At 37.5% G+C, this 20,603-nt stretch overlaps 1 protein-coding gene across 1 annotated transcript; it reads left to right on the forward strand.

Annotated features, from left to right (window-relative positions):
* The first annotated feature begins 1,680 nt into the window (after positions 1-1,680).
* F11 (coagulation factor XI) lies at positions 1,681-18,039 on the forward strand. The gene is made up of 14 exons (XM_077177463.1): positions 1,681-1,739; positions 4,294-4,456; positions 5,111-5,214; positions 6,759-6,918; positions 7,492-7,601; positions 10,550-10,709; positions 11,512-11,621; positions 11,709-11,868; positions 12,000-12,115; positions 12,890-13,064; positions 13,438-13,613; positions 13,930-14,025; positions 15,317-15,456; positions 16,807-18,039. Exons 1-14 carry the CDS (start codon positions 1,682-1,684, stop codon positions 16,975-16,977), a joined length of 1,899 nt encoding a protein of 632 aa, XP_077033578.1. The 5' UTR covers position 1,681; the 3' UTR covers positions 16,978-18,039.
* The last annotated feature ends 2,564 nt before the right edge of the window (positions 18,040-20,603 follow it).

Here is a 20,603-nt window from a genome sequence, read left to right on the forward strand (position 1 = left end):
CTCATGTGTCATCTTCTTTTCCAGCAGCTAAAAGAGTCAGTGAATCCTACTCCAATTTTCTTCCTAAAGGAGTATTTGTGCCACACCCTGACAAAACTCCCAGTATAGAAGCACCTCAGTTTATAGTCAGGTCATATTTAGAAGATGACCTTCATGGTCTGCATGGGTTAAAAGATTAAAAACTAAATTAAGTCACTTTCTAAACCAAAAAACTGCATGCATCTGAGATTCTTCTGAAAATGAGAGTCTCTTAGTTATACTCTGCTGAGTAAAACTCTATCTTTTGTTTAACAAATGGACTTTCCTATTTGATGCCTGGAGTATAACTTGTGGAGGTATTACGTGTTCATTGAAATTGCAAAATATTTTGATCAAAGAAAGGCAAAAGTTATCACTTAGCAAAAGACTCAGCATTTGTTGTATGCCCAAATTACCTCATTCCAGGCTAGTAATTGACATACAACATACAACTTGCCCAAGAATTACTGTTTGGCAGTTTACAGGCCTTGATCAAGATACTGGGGCCCTTCAGTGTATGTTGAAACATCCTGTCTTCTCTAATATCCTATCTTCTCTAATATCTACTGTTTTTATTAAAATAGTAACAACTGCCTATTGGAACAACTGCCCAATATCTGAATAGGAAAGCCCAGACAAGAAGTGAAAAGTGGAGAAACTAAGTTCTTGGACAAAAGTTCTAACCTGTTTGTGCCACCAATTTAAATGTGCACACACACACACACACACACACACACAGGCAAAACAATTATTTTAATTGAATACTAATATATGTTAAGCAACACAAAAAATGGTAAGTTCAGCATACATTACAAGCATACTTTGTTTGTAAATATTCAGATACAGGTAGATTTTGTGACTGCATCCAGGGACCACAAAAATTCTGTAATTTGATATAGAGGTGAAAATTTTTCCAGGAGTTTTGAAATATTATCATCATTTTATAGGGAAGAAAAGAGAGACTATGTTGCATATGTGTGGTTATACAGGATGAATTCCAGTGCAGTGTGGATGATAGATGTTCTGAAAATGTGTCCCAAGGTCAGTAGCAGTATTGACAAAAGCGGTACCCGTTCAAAGTAAACATTAAAGATGAGTTAGCATTGCAGGTAGTAATATTTAACAAAAAGTGTTGACTTTTTTTTTTTTTTAGTAGAGTGCAAACCTGATCCATGCATCCAGACTTATTATGTGTTCAGGTATGTAATCATTATTGCAATAATGCACTGGTATTCAGTGAAAGATTTTCATAGCAACAGGACAGTGCAAGTTGGAGTCTTTATGGTTTGTATTTTGTGGTTAACTTATTTCACAGGTTGAGTTGTTGCATGTGAAATAAAGCTTAGAATTCTTATAGCATATGAAGCAGTGAGTGTTCAAGTTGCTAGCTTGATAACAGTATTTACTAAAATATCTGGAGAGTCAATATTAGTAATGTCATTTCAGAGGAATATTGTTCCCAGTCTAAGCAGGAATGAATATTCTGCTGTTAAAAGGTATGCCAAAACAGCATGTCACAGTTGCAATTAATTTTCAATGTCATTTTGAATTAATGGTGAAACAGTACAAGTGTAAAGCAGTGTTAGGCTTAGCAGTGCTTTATAAAACTAATTACACAGCCTTTATTGAACATATCCTAAAGAATGATTTTATGTTTTTTAGGATGAATTGGATTTATTGGACTTCCTATTTCATTTTCTTACTTGCTTCTGTTTACAGTGGTAAGTTAATATATAATTCCTGAGACTTACAAACAGTGTAGAGAAACTCTTGTAGGAGGGGAGAAGATTAGTAACTGCAGTCTGCTCTGGAGAGAGCTGTTTATTCTGTTGGATTGAGTTTAGTTAAGTTTGTGTAAATGGCATAACCCTATTGTCTGACATGGAACTTTCTAGTGGGGCTTTACTGACACTGTCCTGCCACCCCCTATGCTGTCACCTTCCCCAGCACACATGGGACCATGGCATGTAACTGTGAAACTGGTGTGATGGTCCCTGTTCTGTGCCCAGTGGCAAAGTCAGTAGCCCAAGCAGCAGCTGGGGAAGGAGGCCCTTTGGGGGTGCAGGAGGCAGAGTAATGTGTGTCTTTCATGATGGGTAAATGATTTACTTTGTTCCAGTAACAAAAGTTAAACTACAAAAAACTGCACTGTGCTTCTCTGAAATTCCCTTTCCTGATAAATTATAACTAAGGACTAACACAGTATAAGTTCAGTAATGTATTAGCTGTTTTCTCAGAAAACAATTAGGTAACAGCTTTTTAGCAAAATCAAATAGATAAATGAAATATTATTTAAGAAAATGTTTCACTTGGCTTTAAGTCTCAGAAAAAAATCTTGGAAAATTTCTGAGGTCTAGAAAACATTTTAACCAAATTAAAATCTTCAGAACTGGCACAGTTCTACATGGTGCCTAGTTTTGCAGCATAAATAATTTTTTTGTATTAATTTATGCTAGAAGAAGATAAATAGGATCCAAAATATCTGATACAATAAATAATTGCAATATTCTTTTCTTTTAGCTTTAGAATTCACTTGGTGTATTCTAAGAATTGAAAATGTTTTTAATGATGACCTGGATAAGGAAATGCTACTAAGAATAATAAATAGAATTTTTTAGAGAAAGAGCTTTAAAGTGTATACATACCAGAGAATTTGGATGTTTATAAATTCTAGTTTTTTACTAATAAGGACTTAACCTTTGAAAGATATTAACACATCTAGCAAATATGTATAATAATGCTTATTTATTCCTTGTTAAAAAAAATATATATATATTATACCTGTGTGCAGGAAATACTGAATTGCATAGTTTATAATCATAATAACAAATAAAATCCACTTGTAGTCTTTAAAAACTGTCAAATCCAATATGATATTACTTTTTGTTTTCATTTTAAATATCACTTGATACAGTATGATCACTCTAAAGTAACAGATTAAGCCACTAGGTGAAATGTTTTCAGTTGGGTTTCCACCCAGTCTGTAAAAGTGCATTCTTTTCTCTTTATCTTTTATCCAAGAAAAAGCACTTTGGTAGATGCAGGAATAAAAATTGCCATTTTATTGATTTGCTACCCCTTTTGGAGGGCAAATTCAAAAAGAGAGTGGTTTTCTATGCAAAGAAGATCTCTTGTGTGTTTTAATGCAGAGATCTTAGAGCCCTTGGACTCTACCCTGCTTCTCCACTACAGTAGATATTCAAGACCCCCAAGAATCTTGAGACTGATAGGACCAGAGGGACTCACCTGATGTTGTGTCAGGCAAGGTTTAGGTTGTATATTAGAAAAATGTTCTTCACCCAGAGAGTGGCTGGGCACCAGAACAGGCTCCCCAGGGAAGCGGGCACAGCCCCAAACCTGACAGAATTCGGAAAGTGTTTGGAAAACATTCTTAGGCACGTGGTGTAACTCCTGGGGATGGTCCTGTGCAGGGCCAGGGCAGGGTCTCAATGATCCTTGTGGATCCCTTCCAACTCAGCATACTCTGTGATCTTACAAGTGCCTTCATTTTGAAAGATGTGAGGAGGTTGCTGCTTGGGTACCTCTGCTGCAGAGCAGTGTGAGTTGTTGCCATTACAGAGTTCAGTATGACATTCAGAGTTAAGAAGTCCTGCAGATGCAAGGTAGTAGTACATCTTATTTTTAATCTAAACTGTTCCTGAGAAATTATTCCTGTAACAGTATTTTCTTCATTGTGAAGAAGGTTTGGGGGGTCTTGGGTGGAGGGTGAGAGAGCCGAAGGTCTATGAAATCCTGGGAGCCATTGAGGCTGTGCATAATGGCACCACCTGTGACTCTGAATTCAGAGGATCCCTAAAAAATAGGATTGTCTTTACATAAAACTTTCTAACTCCTTTTGTTTTTTGCGCTTCCTCTTCCTGGTTTTCCTCATAGTGATGTTCTGTGTTGGCCTCTCTCAGGAGAGGCTTCTGCTGCTCCTGAGATTTGCCATGGGAAGGTACCTTTCCCCTCTGCCAGGCAGATCTGCCTTGAGGGCCATCCAGATTCTTGGATTTCTACCTGGGCTCAAGCTGCCCTGCTCCAGCATTCAGTGTGAGGTGGGGAACAGAAGGAGACACCCTAAACAGTATTATTTCTGCTGGAGTGAAAAGATGGGACTCTCAGAGGAACTGTGCTACTCACCCCCCCTTACCCACTTTTCCTGACAAAAGCCTGGTTTAAAAGCAAGGTTAATGATGAAGAGGAGAAGTGGCTCTCCTGGTGAATTGAGTGTTCCTGTCTCTAATAATTGACAACTTTGTTATTCCATGTCAGAATGTGTGACTCAGATCTATGAAAATACATTCTTCCAAGGAGGAGACCTCACTACAGTTTTTACACCGAGTGCCAATTACTGCCAAATAGTGTGCACTTACCATCCTACCTGTCTGCTCTTCACCTACTTGCCAGCCACATGGACTAGAGATCCTGCAAAAAGGTAGAACATTCATGTACTTGCTGGTCTCCTGTGATAATTTAAAAACCTGGTAACATTTTGACAGAACATAGGCATGCAGGGAAAGGTGCAGGGTTGCCATAAAAAAAGTCAAGTATCTCTAAAACTGTTGATCTAAGAGTAATTGCTTGAATTCAAAAGGTTAAATTTGACAATGCCCAATTTTTCACATTCACACAGTGGCCTTTGAAGGAAAGAGAACTGACTCTGCACTCCCTTCTCTAGGCCACGTATTTATTGTTGAGGGACAATATGAATAATTTCACATCTTCAATGATCCCCTGTACTGTTCCCCATCCTTTCTATTTGGTATATTTTTCTCACAATTAAGAATTTCAGTAGCCCAACAGAATGAGGTTGTCTTCTCTCTATGCCCAGTGCATTTATGTCCTCCCAGCCCTGGGCTCTGCTTCTCATTTTGTTGAGACCTCTTGGAGCTCCCACAAACACAAAATATTCTCATCTGCCACAATTGCCAAGAAAGTGTGTGAGGTTTGACCCTATTTTTCTTCCAATTACACTTGTCAAAATTTTCACGTTGAGGGATATTGGACAGGCTGCATTTCACCTGAGAAACAGTTATGAATGTCTGTGTTGTACTGCCAAAGCTGTGAATTGCTGCATTTTAAAACACAGGTTCTCCTGCTATTTAAAAGACAGCGATACAGAAATGCTGCCAAAAGTGGATATGGAAGGAGCTATCTCTGGACATTCCTTAAAACAGTGTAACCAAATTAGTGGTAAGATATGGTTATTCACATGCATATATTTTATGCTCTGCATTGCATAGCAGTTGTTAAAAATTTAGCATTTTGGGAAGAGGAATAGAATCGGGGAGGCAACCAAGCAGTGATTTGTGTGTTATTTGCCAGACCACTTTCAAACACAGGTGACAAAATCTCCACTGGTTTTACTCTTCAGGCCCACCTATCCACCACCGAGGGTCCCCAGATGAGGTAACAGGGAGATCATGTTCCTGCAGTCACAATTTCTTTTGCTAGAGGCAGATGGCAGCCCTTGCTTTAACTACTGACTCCAGTTCTAAAGATTAATTTACTACTACAATTCCAGTCCAGAAAGTGGCTCATATGGCATGTGTGACCCTGAGGTGCAGATGCTCAGCAAGGCAAAAGTGCACTGTCACAAAGTGATGCTAATACTTTTGTGATTCTGTGTAATAATTTTTTTAGCAGATGCATCTTTTAGGGTATATGTGCTTTACATGAAGACCTAATGTCATCATGCCATGCCTGCAGGTTATTATCAGGCATATTAAAAGCCTATTAAATGTGTTATTTTATGAATGTTTTAAATTTGCACTTTCATAGTGATGTCATTAAAAGGAGATCAACTTTAAGCATAGTGTGGTACTTTAGAAAAATGGAATAAGGAAGAATATAGTTATTCACTTCCTGACTTCAGGACAAATAGTGTCTTACGGATGTCAGGCTACTTCTTTAGTTGTATTGGTATAGCAGCTCAAGATGTCAGGACTTAGTGGGTTTTTATGCAAGTTCTCCACTTTAACTATTATCAATAAGTTGTGGTTTCTTTTGCTTGCCACTTGTCCTTCAGAGCAGCCAAGCCCCTTAAAAGCTCTTTCCTGCCAGTAACCCTTCATGTTTGGATTTCTGAGTATCTTGGAGTAGAAAGAGATTTCAGTGGGATATTATTCTTTTTCCTATTTAGACTAATTAATATCACTGAATTACTCTAGAATCAGACTAAATGAAAATCTGTGCATACATGTTTAAAAATGCCTCAAATCATTGGCTGACTCTTGTTCTCTGAAATGACCTTCATTTCAAGCCCCGCAGTTTTGTGGTCCTCTCTCTGTGAAGTGTAAATGTAATATTCTGACTCAAGTGGGAAGTGTCTGTTGCTTATGAGGAAAGAATATGTCATCTAATCTGCTCTATGAATTTGGAACTGGGAAAATATATTTTAATATTGATGCTGAGTTCTTGCTGTGGTGAGTGTCATCCTGTTCTCAGTCAGCCAGAGTGGTTAGAGCCCCTCTCTCACGTAGGCAAAGGCACTGTCAAAGTCTGCCAGTTTTTCCCCTTGCCACGAGGTACTAAACTAAACCTACATTTCTGATTTGGTGCTGGATCTATGTATAAAGTATGATGTAACTGAAGTGAGCGTGGGATGTGGCATCTGGATTATGAAGGATGTGTCATACAATCTGTCATACAGTCTGCTATCTTTTGGGCAATTTGGGGCAAGGGATGGGAAAAGAATAGAAGTACATTTTCAGAACTTGGTCTCTCTTTCTTCACAGCTTGCAGCCCAGATGTCCATGTAGGACTGGATATGGAAGGGAATATTTTTGATATTACTATGGCTGACAGCTATCAAGAGTGTCAAAAACGATGTACCAATGACAACCGTTGTCATTTTTTTACATATGCCTCTGAAAATTTTCACAATGCAAGCTTTTGGTAAATACAAGTTGGATTCGTTCCCCTGGACAGCCCTGTGCCTAAATAGATTAAATCTTAGAGCACTCTAAGATGCAAGAATTTACTCAAGAATATTCAATTTATTCCTCTTTGAAATGTTTGTTCACACTTACAGGTAGGAAAATATTGATTGTAAATTGGCTCTCGTTTGTCTGTTGGTGAGAAAGACAAACTTGATTATTACAGCCTTGAAAAAATCCTAAAATTCTCTGAAGATACTGAAATGCAAATTATATTGATAGCTGTGCTGCATTTTTGCTCTGTTCAATCTTACTCTGCTTATTGTTCTGAAAATAGCATCATCAGAGTATCCAGAGAAATTATTTCATTTTAATGAGACCTATTTTTGAGCTCTTAATCTGCTCAATTGTGAAAGTTAAACATTGTTCAGCTAGCTCTGTTCATCATTTGAACTCTGTACTGGAGGCTGGAGATTGTTCTGGCCCATGGCCAGATCATGCACAATGGTAGGAATTGTGGGTTCAGGAGGATGGCTTGGTCCAAGGAAGAAGACCTATTTTCTTACCACTTTCTTTACTCTTTGTCATTCAGTAAAAAATGCTTCTTGAAACACACCAGTGTTGGAACTCCAACCAACATAAAGGCGCTTGATGAGGTTGTGTCTGGATTCTCTCTAAAGCCATGTCAGCTTTCTGAATTAGGTAACTATTTAAAATCTCTGATTCTGATTAGTTTTATGGGTCATGTATCCTGAAATGTAATCTATCACTCACATGTAGAAGTGTTTCATTATGTAGAATAGTTCTAAAATAATCTTATTCTTAAAATATAGTTCATACACTCAGGGACAAAGGAGGTTCATATCTTTTAAATTTTTCATGTTATCATTTGTCTTACAGAAACAATTCCCTTCTTTAGAGATCTAAAGAATTCTTTCATAATATTAGCTTGATGAAATAGTATGTTATCTTTGTATCATGGATACAAAAATTAAAGATAAAAGCCCATCAGATTCAAAGATCAGGGGAAATATGGAGCTTTCTACATTCTGTTTGTATACTGTGTATGCAATTGATAATTTTTATTGAAGATCTGCAGTGTTTTAATGCAGCTGGCTAATAGGAAAGGATGTAATATGCATTTTGTGGGTGATTTGTGATGAAAGGGAAAGGTCTGTGCTTGTTCCTGCAATCATTACTCATACAAAATTCTCAAGTGTCTAACATCAAACAGTGTGTATCAAAATTTCTTATTCTCAATTGAAACATCTTTCCCTTTTTCTTTTTTTTCTTTTTCTTTTTAATTCTATCTCCACTTTGTCTTACTGTGTGATATTTTCCCTTCTTAATGATGATGAGGTAACTCTGCTTACATATAGCCTTATTTTATCTCACAGATAATCTAATTTTTCTGTATAAATCACATTTCATAGAGATGTGTATCAATATATTGCTTTCTAAAATCAGTGCTTGGGTTTACTGCTGGGCAGTGCTGGCACAGCATCAGCACTCTCTCCACCCATCAATAGTCTGGGGGTGGGCAAGATCCTGTGAGTGAATACACCTAGTTCAGCTGACCCAAGCTAGCCATGGTGACATTCCATGTCTTATGATGTCAGCTCAGCTATAAAATCTAAGGAAACGAGGAGGAAGGGCAGGCATTTATTATTGGCAGTGTTTGCCTTCTGGAGCGACAAGTATGTGTGCTGAAGCCCTGCTTCCCAGGAAGACCTTCCCAGGAAGTGGCTGGATATCACTTGCTGATGGGAAGTAGAAAATAAAAGAATTGGGTTAGTTCTCTTTGCTTGTGTGTGTGCAAACTTTTGCTTTTGCTTTAGTAAACCACCTTATTTCAACCTATGTGTCGTTTTCCATCTCATTTTCGCTCACCTGTCCAGTTGGGAAAGGGGAATGATAGAGTAAGTTGCTGGGCACCTGGCATCCAGACAAGGTCAACCCACCAAAGTCCTTTTTGGTGCCCAGCATGGACTTTTGCAACAAAACAGTCTTTGCCTGAAACCTCTAGTTACTGGCTTTTACCCTTCTGATCCTCTCCCTGATCTTTCTGGTGGGGAAGTGAGTGAGTGACTGCATGGGGCTTGGTTGTTGGCTGGGATAAAACCATGACATCGTGTGAAAATCAACCATGTTCCTCCCTGATTTCCCCTACTTTCTGTGTCTTGTGAAAGAGGCAAGAGCAGGCAAGAGAGACAATAAATAAATTGTGTGATCATAGAAGCCTAGACAGCGCTACTGCATCAAGAAGTCATCTAAGGAGGTCACCTGTCCTAATCTCAGACAGATCATCTGTACCTGTCCAGACAGAGATTTGTGGCGTGTAGTCTTAAAACCTCAGTAATGTTTTCTGCCTTGTTGTTTTGTCAACACCTGAAATGGGTTTATTTCAATATTTGTTCGAGGTTTTCTTCTGAATTTATTTAGTTTATTCCTTTCTAGGTGGCCTTTCATTTTCTGCCTTTGTCTCTCTGACTTTATGCACACACACTACTACGCATGCAAAGCAATTTGTCTCTTTTCTGCCCTTTGCAAAGAATCTTCCTGGGCATCACTGGATATTGAGCAAATGATCACTGAACATGGTCCTTGAGATCATGGGTTAGCTTCCCTTAAGTTTCAGATCCACATTTTTACTTTAAATATAATTTCCTTTGAAACTATCTGTTCTTCTGAAGATCCCTTAACATAGGATCTTAACTACTAAATGTGAGAGTTAATTGACTCCAATTTTCTACATTTCTGATTATATGTTTTACTGTTCTTATTGTGTAATTACTTCCCAGTATTATTGTCCTTTCTTCCCTATGTTTTTTGAAAACCTCATCAAATTAACAGGATTTGGAGTAAGCTCTGCCTCTTCTTAGTTTCCCTTTCTGAAGTAATGTGTTCCCAATATGTTTCTATAACACACTGGGCAGTATTGATTTGGTTGCTGCACTTTCTCAACAGCTCAAGTTCTGTGCTGCCACCAAATCCTGTCTTTTGGATCATTTCACTATTTTTACTATCTCTGCAGCTTGATAGGTTCAAGAAACATCCTCCGTGCTGATGCTTCCAGTTTTTCTTTTTAAATTCTCACACTAGAATTCTAACTGGGACTTCAAGTATATCTTTGAAGAAGGATACTCATTAATCTGTTTTTAAACATGCTAGTATTCCCTGTAATCTCTATGTCCATTGTCTGGTTGTGTGAACTATCCTGCCAAGCCTCTGTTGTGTTTTGATATTTTGGCTATGTCAGAGGACAGCAATCCTATTTACTCTGCCTACTTTTCAAATAGTAAAAGAAGTGTTTTTATTACTTATTTTTTTTCTAGTCTTCCCATGAACATGATATGCCCATTGAAAATTAATTTAAATTTTTCCCTATTAGATTAGCAAATCTCTACTGTAATATGTATTTTCTCTTCCTCTATATGAACCTTACCCCTGTAGTGCTCTCCATGACTTTACATATTCAATAATATTCTTGAGAAATAGTTTTTAGTTAAAATGTTGTCTTACCTTTCCAGTTTACCAATCACAGAAGGAAAATGGGAATAAAGATAGAAATGAATAATCTGTAAATCTCAATATTCTGATGACATACTAAAGTTTTTTGAATTTTGATATTTTGTTCTTGTTTTATGCAGATTGTCAAATGGACATTTTTGAAGATCAAGTGTTTTCAGGAATTAATGTTACAAGTTTTTTCACTCCTGATATTTCTGTCTGCCAAACTATGTGTACATATTTTCCCAAGTGCTTGTTCTTTACATTTTTTACCAGGAAATGGCAAACAGAATCTCAAAGGTGAATATGACAGTTAAATGATATTATCCATGTAGATTATTTAAAATTTATTTTTTTAAAAATACAGAGTCTTTTTTTAAACACTAATTTCTTATACAAATGTAAATTTATGCTAAAAGGCTATTTTCAGTAAAGTACAGCTTCTGATGGGTTTTGTTCATAAATTTGTAATTTCATGTGGACATTTCAACTGTTTTCCAATGTGATAAGGACTTTTGTATTGTGGTTGTGTATCTGGTCTTAATCTGAAAAGAAGTATACATGTCAAAAGTACAGTGAGCCTCCAGATTGTTTTAAAGACTTAAAGCTGAATTTTATGGCATTATCAAAAGAGCCATCTGGTTTCCTGGCAGGGCGAACTTATTTTCTTGAAAAGATTTTTCAATTAAGTTAATGGCTTTAAAAATATTTCTATTTGTCTTTCTTCTTTCACACTTAGTAGTGAGAATAGTTAAAAATCAACACTGCACACAAATCAGAAGAATAGGGTCTCAAAGGAATTTCAGGGAGAAGCAAAGCTGAGATGGCATGCATCTTCTAAAGTCACCTCTTCTATATATGTGTAAATACTGTACTGCTTTTAGTAGTATCCTTGTATGGCATTTCACAGCACAATTGATTCCCTCAATTTAGTGTGAACTAGTAAATTTAGGGAGTGCATTTTCATATGAAATGCTTCTACAGATTGAGATTTGGGAGAAAAGAGGGTATTTAGGAAAGAACCTTCTTTTACCAGTACCTAAACAATTATTTTTGGAATGTGAGAACAGGTTTAGTTATTGTGAAAAATATTTAATTTTAGAAATCTTTGCCTTCTGAAGACATCAACAAGTGGAATTCCAGAGGAGCTCATATCACAAGAAAATGCTGTATCAGGCTTTGGCCTCCTAAATTGCAGAAGATCTTTTCCTGGTAAACAATAAATTACAATAAACCCACTAATTTTGAATTAATCTAAGTAATAACTTTCTGATGCTTTGAATGCAATCATTCTTACAGCCTGCAATTCTCGCACTTACATGCAGATGGATTTTTTGGGAGATGAACTTACTGTCACTTATACTAAAGGACACAGAGCCTGTCAGCAGGTTTGCACAGACATGATCCGCTGTCAATTTTTTTCCTATTCTCTCCTCCAAGATTCATGCAATGAAGAAGGGTGAGATATATTTTTTTAAAATGTTCAAAGATTGCTGAAATAATCATTCCAGACATGTGGTGGGTGAGTTAATGTATATGTTGTTCAGTGAAAAAAGTACAAACAAAATGTTTGCATTAATTAATTTGCAGAAAGTGTGAGTGTCACCTAAGAATGTCCTCAAATGGATCTCCAGTGAAAATAGTACATGGACCAGGAAGTATCTCTGGATACTCATTAAGATTATGCAAAAAAAAAGCCAGTACTGGTAAGTACAACTTTTTTTATGAAAAATAGACGGTGCTTCCCTGATTTCAGTGTATGAGGCCAAACCATATTTTTTTTTAAGTGGTTGCACTGTGCCGGTGGGTGATCTTGTAAAGTTAGAGTGTTCTGGAAAAGTGAAGTCAGTCAGGTCTTCACATAGTTGTCAACACATTTCTCTTCACCGAGAAAAGCAAGGCACAATTCTTCCCAAGAATATTGCTGGATTTCACATTCTCTGAACCTCAGAGAAAGGAAAAATAATTCTAAACATTTGCTGTGCCTGTGTTTATGCAAAAGTAGAATGCAATATGAAGATTGTTTACCCAAAGTGATGGTGTTTTTTTTCCTTGGCCTATCAGGGCCAAGAGTGTGCATGTGTCAGGACTGTCGGATCACAGTCATGAGATTCTGTACAGTTGTGTGCAGAGTGGAGTGCTTGGCAGATTCAGTTTAGATTTAATGTAATATAATATTGTATAATATAGTATAATAAAGTAATTAATTAGCCTTCTGATATCAGTGTAGTCCTCCTCATTATTCTCTCCCCTCATTGGGGTTGCCTGCAAATTTAATACATAGCAAACACTGGAACAGCACTGTGAATTTGATTTTAATAGACTTTACGACCATAACCCATGAAAAATGTATCATTTGTCACCTTCTTCACAATAGGTGGTGCCTATTCAGTGATCAGCAGTAGTCTCATCTTCATTTTTCATCGGTGAATGCAAGTTGTCCTTAAGCTCAGTTTTAAATTACTTCTGTAATTTCATAGTGTGTATGCAGCATTCTGCAAGAACAGTCAGGATCGTTGGTGGGACAGACTCCTCCCCTGGTGAGTGGCCGTGGCAGGTCAGCTTGCACGCCAAGCTGTCCCGCCAGAGACACCTGTGCGGGGGCTCCATCATCAGCAACCAGTGGGTCCTCACGGCTGCTCACTGCGTCTCCAGGTGAGACCTAAATGCAAATGGACGAACAAGCCTCAAAGGTTAGCCCGGCATGCAAGGTAAATTGAGGGCCTACCTCTCAGGATAATCACAATGAGAACTAGAAATAGATGAAATGCTTTAATGTAGCCAAAAGGTGAAATTTTCTGGTAGACATTAAGTTTCTTAATGTAACTGGAAGCCCATATCTCCTCCCTTTTTAGCATAGTATTGTACTGCTGATGCTAAATTATTTTAATGACTCTAGAAGGTGAAATTCTAAAGCAGACAACAAATACCTACAGAACCCTAGACGTTCTCATGAGATACAAGTTTTTTCTTACTGTAATACTGCATTAGGCTATTTAGTAACAGACTGACTGTCTTTTCCCCTCAGTCTAGAGAATCCCAACATTTGGCGTATTTATGCTGGCATTTTGAGACAATCAGAAATAAACGAGGATACCCCCTTCTTCAAAGTGGAAGAGATTATTGTTCACTCTCAGTATAAATATGCACATATTGGACATGACATTGCTTTGATGAAACTTGCTGAGCCTATGAATTTTACTGGTATGTAGCATACTGCAGAGGAATTGTGAAAATGTGCAGGAAGACACGGGGCTGGCATTGCTATGGCAGTGCATGAACACCTGGGCTGGCTTCCTTTAATATGTTTAATATGCTGTTACTGGGGTTTGAGGAGAAGCTATTCTGTTGGCTTCAAAAAAGAAAATGGATGGCTCTAATTTACATGCTGGGAGTCGCACATAATGCAAGGGACAAAGCATACATGGAAGTTGTTTTCAGGGGTCATGTGGGTGCCCACAAAACCTTATTGTTGCAATTGTCTCTGCTGGACAAACTAATATTTTCTCTTGTACTTTAGATCTTCAACTACCTATCTGCCTGCCATCAAAAGAAGACACTAACATATTTTATACTGACTGTTGGGTAATTGGATGGGGTTACAGAAAAGAAAAAGGTACAGAGAAATACTTTTAAACAGTAAATTTTTGTATTTTTAAAGTCAATGTTTTTGACAAAAAACCTCCCCTTCTCTAAAAAATAGAAAATTATTCTCTGTTCTTAGCTACCACTATTCCTTCTAGACAGCACTTTAATACAATTCTTTATTAGAATTGATTTCTATTAACACACCATAAAACATAAATGAAAGATGTATAAAATTATCATTAAATAGCTTCATGCTCTGACACAATAATTAATTTTATAAATTGGTTCAGTAGTTTGAAGTACTTGAGATTTCAATCCTCTACATACATCTAAATACATCTTCTACAACACTCTTAGATACCCTTCCTTAGATTCTAGTTTAATTTACTGGCAAACCCCAGTAAATACCTGGGTTTTGCACACTCTTTTTTATTTTTTCCTAGCTGAAAAAAAAAGGCAATAAATTTACCACTGGACTGTTTTGAATCACAGTCTTCACATAACTCATGGTGATTTTTTATGTGACTCTATTCATATGACTTTAGAAATTGGAGACTGAAGTATGTTGCTTTTCTTATTCTGAAGATTGATTATAGACCATGCCAATGACTTGTGTTTTGATAGTAGATGAGATTTGAACTCTGATTTTATATGGAGGTAGGCCAAAAAGCTCTTAATTACCAAGCTGTGGTTTTACATCTCTTTATTATATTTTTAATATGTTTATATAGTTGTATATGCATCTCTTTAAAGAAAATATTTTCCTTTATACACGTACCTATCTGAAAGTTATAGCTCAATGTGAAATCTAACAAGTTTAGGCAGTTACTGTATAGACAAATGTCTTCTGTTAATTACTAGAGAAAAAGCTGGTTTTAAATACTCTTGTTTAGTCTATGTGCAAATTTCTCCATCTTAAAAACTACTAGGACAGAGAGCAGCACAGATTTGGCAACTGGGAGATTTCAAAGTTATTGCAACACTTTACCAGACAATAATAGTTACTAACACAAAGCAATGCTGACAGCAATGCTCCAAGGGCCAATGTCCTGAGAGCCTTTCCAATATGAGGATTCGTTGCACATCACAAGGGAGTTTTGAAGCTTTCCCAACATCATAAAAGCATTTAAATTAGAAGAGAATTCACATTGTTCGCTAACACAAAGGAAGAAAAATCAGTGTCATGAACATCTATTGACACTCCAGAAGCAGTGACCTCCCACACTGTAATATCAGTGTATGGGGATTTCTAGAGTTGAATTTTAGCCTTTATTTTTCTAGAACCAAACATTTCTCATCTCATATTGCCTTCCATATAGGTCGGGTCCAAGATATTCTTCAAAAGGCTCCCGTTCCCTTCATGTCAAAAGAGGAATGCCAGGCAAGGTACCGGAAGCGCAGAATCGGTGACAAAGTGGTCTGTGCTGGCTATGATGAAGGAGGAAGGGATGCTTGTAAGGTAATGACAAACAGTAGTGTATGGTTATATATTCCAACCATATGTTCAAATATGTAAATGAATAATGCAGTTATTTTTAATTGTTATCAGAAAAGTATGATTATCAATAGAGCTCTTGATTAACTTGTCAATTTTGGTTGTCAAAAGCACTGAAAACCAAGGTATATGGAAAATATTTCTTATACGACATTGAAATCTTTAGGGATAGATTCCATGGAAAGGAAACTCTGAGTGTGGATATATAGATATCCATTTAGGGAATAAAACAGTGTTTCTTCAGGCTATCAGAAATCCAGAGAGCATAAGTATAGTATCTTGAAGAATTTCTCCACTAAGAGCAGATTTCCTATGTAGTTTCTTTTTTTTTTTTTCCATTTCTTGGTAGGAAATAGAGTGCCTAAAATCTTATTTTAAAGCATCCATTGTGTATAAACCAGAAGGGAGGGTGCTAGTAATGCAATTAGAATGCATGGGGAATAGAAGGCCAAAAACAAACTGTGAAAACTGCTCTGTTCATAATTAGAGTTGAAAATGTCACAACAGCATGAGCTCCATGAGCCAAAGTCTCTGCTCAAGAGTAAACTCAGGCACTTTCGCCACTTTAAATATTCTGAGTTAATTTCTGCAAGAAGAAAATAGTTTGATTATTAATATTAAATTCTCTTCCAAATACAGTTTTCACTGCAAACATTTAACACTTAATAATTGTACGCTGAAATGTTACTATTGCTATGATTAGTTAGGAATAAAAATACTTGGAGCTGGGATGTAATTTTTCCACTATGCCAATTAAGCTTTTTTTATCTGATACAGGGTAACAGAACATGGAGATGCTGTTTAAAAAAAAACCACATTTGCTGTTGTCCTAACAACTCATAACAGCTTCTCTAAGGAATCTTATATTCAGGAAGGGATAGAAAAAGAAAACATGAAGGTGTTTTATTCTTAGTGGGACAGTCACTCAATCAGGATAAGGCATGTAGAGAACTGAGATACTAAAAACATTGTCAATAAGAAAAAACTTTGCCAATACTACATACAGTTTTAAATCACTGTATGTAGACAAGGTGATAATGATAATAAAAAGAAAATAATATAAACTAGTAATTTTGAACCTTCATGGGAAGAAGAAATTGTTTGCAATGACTATTTAGAAATCAATTTACTATACAATCAGAACACCTGCTTCAGTCCTCTATTAATTAGCTGTAAGTGAGAGTGACTGAAATCTAGGCTGTTATGCTGATGGTAACATTGAATTATGCTGATTTTATTCACAGCTTTCTTTGTGATAGAAATACTGATGGCACCTCTTCCTTGCATGCTCTCTCCTTTTCTCCTGTGGTACAGGGAGATTCAGGAGGGCCCCTGTCCTGCAGGCACGAGGAGGTGTGGTATCTGGTGGGCATCACCAGCTGGGGCGAAGGCTGCGCCCGCCCCAGGCAGCCGGGAGTCTACACCAAAGTTGCTGACTATTCAGACTGGATTCTAGAAAAAACTACACAGTATGAGCATTACTGACTCACTCAAAGTGTTGCTGCGGAATAACAACCCTCAGGGCAATGGGATAAAGCGTATTAGTGCTTTTTCAATGGTGTTTTTTGTTAGCCTGGAGTGTAAAGTACTAGTTTTAAAATGTAGAAAAGCAGGAATGAATGAATTTTCCTATTAATAAATAAAAAAGAAGTAATAACAATAAACTCTGTCATCACTGATTTGGCAGAAGAAAATATGGCTGAGCCACAGACTTCTTCTGTTCTTGCTAGCATAAAACAGGAGTGGATGAGGTTGCAGGACACGTATGGACCTTGAAGCTGGGAACTACTTCTGTTTTAGGAGGTTGCCACACAGCAAAAAGAAATTCCCCTCTCTTGTCTTGTAGTTAAAATGGGTGAACCACTTACAAGCTTACTGGAGGGCTGGGGGAAGGGAAGCTGAGGCATGAAAATGCCTACGCAGTTGCATTCCCCTAGTATCCTTGGGGAATTAACCAGAAAAATGTCAGTACTAACCAAGTAAACAAACCCAGAAGTCTTGGCAGAGGGACACACGGGGGTGCAGACACCACCAAGCCCAGTCATACTGGAAAATCCCATCCTGATGTTCCCAGCAGTCTGCCAAGGGTTTGCACAAGTGTAATTTACCATTGTGCTGTAATCTCCGCAGGGCTTTGATCTCAGCACCAAGGCAGGGAGCTTGAGCCTGACCCTTAGGGTGCCTCCAAGTTACCAAACACCCATGTTATCTATACACAGATGTTCTGGAGGCACACAGAACACAAACAGTGGAAGGCATAAAATACTTTTTTCTACATTGCTGCTCTCCAGACTTTTTGCATTCCCAGCTGCAAGGTCGCTTGCGTGTGTTTACAATCCCCACCAGTCTTCCCCTTTTAACCCATTGCTCCCAATGAGCTGTCACCTACAGTATTCTAACTTCTGTGGATAATTTTGTGATGAGAAGCTTAATGAGGGTCTACTTCTCTTGAAGACTGTCCAGAAAATCAATAAAAGGATCCCCTCCCCCAATATATATTTTTATTTTCCAAATACCTAACTCTGTCATTAAAGAAACAACTTTATCCTGTTCCTATATCTCCTTGTTTCCTTTTATAATTTTTTGTTACTTTTTTTCAGGTAGCAAACATATTTCATGGCTGAAATTAATACTAGTGTGAGAAACAGGAATCAAAAATTAATTACTTTCCCATAGTAAGAAACAACATTTTACACTGCACCAGAAAGGAGAGTAGAGTACCAACACTGTCTTTGCCAAAATTTATGAGCTTGTTTCCTAATCATCTACATTACCATAATTGCTGAAAATATGTTCCAGAGTGCTACTCATAATTGCCCTACACCACACTGGGAGGTAAGCAGCAGGAGTGGCTCTGCAAGTAAATGGGGTCATGAAACTTAGGAATTAAACATCAAATTGTTGGGAGATAAGAATCAAGCTGCTGCAAATTATTTTTGTCTTTAATTTTTTATGCTTTATTTGTAAATAATACTGAGGGAAAAAAGTATAATTCCATGCTACAAGCTTATGCTCCTATCTGTGTCTGGAGTCAGGGTGTGCAGTGCTAAGCTGACTGCAGTCAACAAACCTGAAATTCCGAAGCTGTATTCAAAGGCTGGGGAGTTGATTTACTTTGTTCATTTATTTCTAAAGAAGTAGAATTCAGAGAAGGGATGAGAACAGTGCAGACTTAGCAGGAGAGGAGAGGTAATGCTGCTGCTGCAGGCACATCTGGGGAAAGAGGTGCTGCCTTCCCTGTGCCCTGTGTGGACTCCTGGTGACAGGGGCTTGAGTCACTGGGTGCGCAGTGCCGAAGGTGTCATGCCCTGGGAGTGCTGAGTGCAGGACGTGGCTGCTCAGAGAGCCAACAGGAATAGCCTGTGTGTGCTGGGGGAATTGGATCAAGGGTGAGAGGGAAGGCACATGGGATTTTTGCCAACACTGCAGAAGCAGAACAAGAGATATGGGTGGGGGCTGCTTGAGTCTCTTCATGCTCTGTTTAATCCCCAGCTGGTTTAAAATAACAGCAAACCTCAGACATACTGTCAAAAACCTAGAGACTTAAATAAGGGACTGAGAAGGAAAAAATAGAAAACAGGAAAAAAAAAAAAAAGAAAGATTCTTGGCATTCCAGTGTGATTTTATCCTTGTGGGGAAGGAATGAAGACAGCTGGAAAAGAGTTGCTGACGGAAAAAAAGAATTGCTTCAGTAGGAAAACAGAGGCTGAAACTCTCTAAATAAGAATCATCAGGAGACCATCCAAAATACTTGTCTCTAATACTCAAACTGTGTAGGCTAAAGAGTATATGCAATGTCAATCTGACAGCCTTTAAAACCTTCTCATAAGAATCCTGTCATCAGCTTTTTCAAATGCACAAAAAATGTGTTATTCTTTTTTTCCTTCCCTCAATGTTGTTTATTTATTTATTTGTTTGGTTGGTTTTTTTTTCTGTTGCAACTTTTCTGGTTGTAAGTATTGCAGTAACAAAGAGGAATGGAAGTCAGCTGTGCTCTGTAGACCTCTGGAGCTCCATGTTTTGTTTCTCAGAAATATTCCAGGTGACAGCAATATGCTGAAGGAAACTCAGCTGTTCCTGTGGAAAGGACAAGTGATCACAATGATCACTGCAGACATCCTTCATGAGTAGCTGTTGACCAGATAAAATACCTTATTACAATATATTTTCACTTACAGCAGATATCCTTCAATGATAATTTGTGCTACTTTTCAGTCCATCTGTAATAAATTCCTGATGGCTAAAAGTGAGTACCAGGAATATGTGGAGAATGCAGGAGTTCGTGGTGGCTATATGAAATCCTTATGACTTTGTTGAAGATGAACTACATGAGGGAATGTCTGATCTTTTTGTGGGTTTATACACCAGCATGATATGTAATTCATTGAGACCTTTAGACTCATAGATAGAAGTATATTGGTGTTATTAATTGTTATATTGCTTGGGCTTTCAGGTATCAATAGGTGACTTTCACTAAATGAGAGGCAGTTTATGACCTTTGTTTATTCTCCCTTCCAATCTACCTCCCTGGGGAAAAGTGATTTTTAAAAAGCTGACAACCAAGAAACGTACCTCAATCTCATTAAAGAAAAGCCTGGTCTTATACTTTAAATCTTCCTCTGCTCATGTTGGAACAGAAGATAAACATCAGTGCTTTAGTTGTTATTCTGATTAATAGCAAGTGTCTCTGGTTGTCCTGAAAGTCAATAAATCTCATGATGTTGCTTAGAGATGTAGGAATTTTGGTAGGGGCAAGTGCCATTGTTGATGCATCGAATGGCAGAGTTAGTCTGGCCTGATTTTTTTTGTACAAACAAGATCCCTGATCCCAGAAATTTTCAGACTTGTTCAGGTACAGATGAAACACTTCATATGTGCTGTGACGGTCTGGAGAACAATTAGTTAAGCATAAAGTAAAGGCAAGAAAGAATATTCTTTTGCTGCTCAAGTGGACTAAAGTTTTAACTTGTAATAGCTTTCTCTGTAATCATTTAAATAGAATTGCAAAGCAGAAAACCCAGTTTCCCATTAAACTGGAAATGCAGTGTTTCCTACCACTGCTGGTGCTTTGCCTAACGTCTGACTTCATGAAAGTGACCTGAGCTGTGAAC

This window comes from Agelaius phoeniceus, chromosome 4, assembly GCF_051311805.1.
Source record: "Agelaius phoeniceus isolate bAgePho1 chromosome 4, bAgePho1.hap1, whole genome shotgun sequence".
NCBI lineage: Eukaryota > Metazoa > Chordata > Aves > Passeriformes > Icteridae > Agelaius > Agelaius phoeniceus.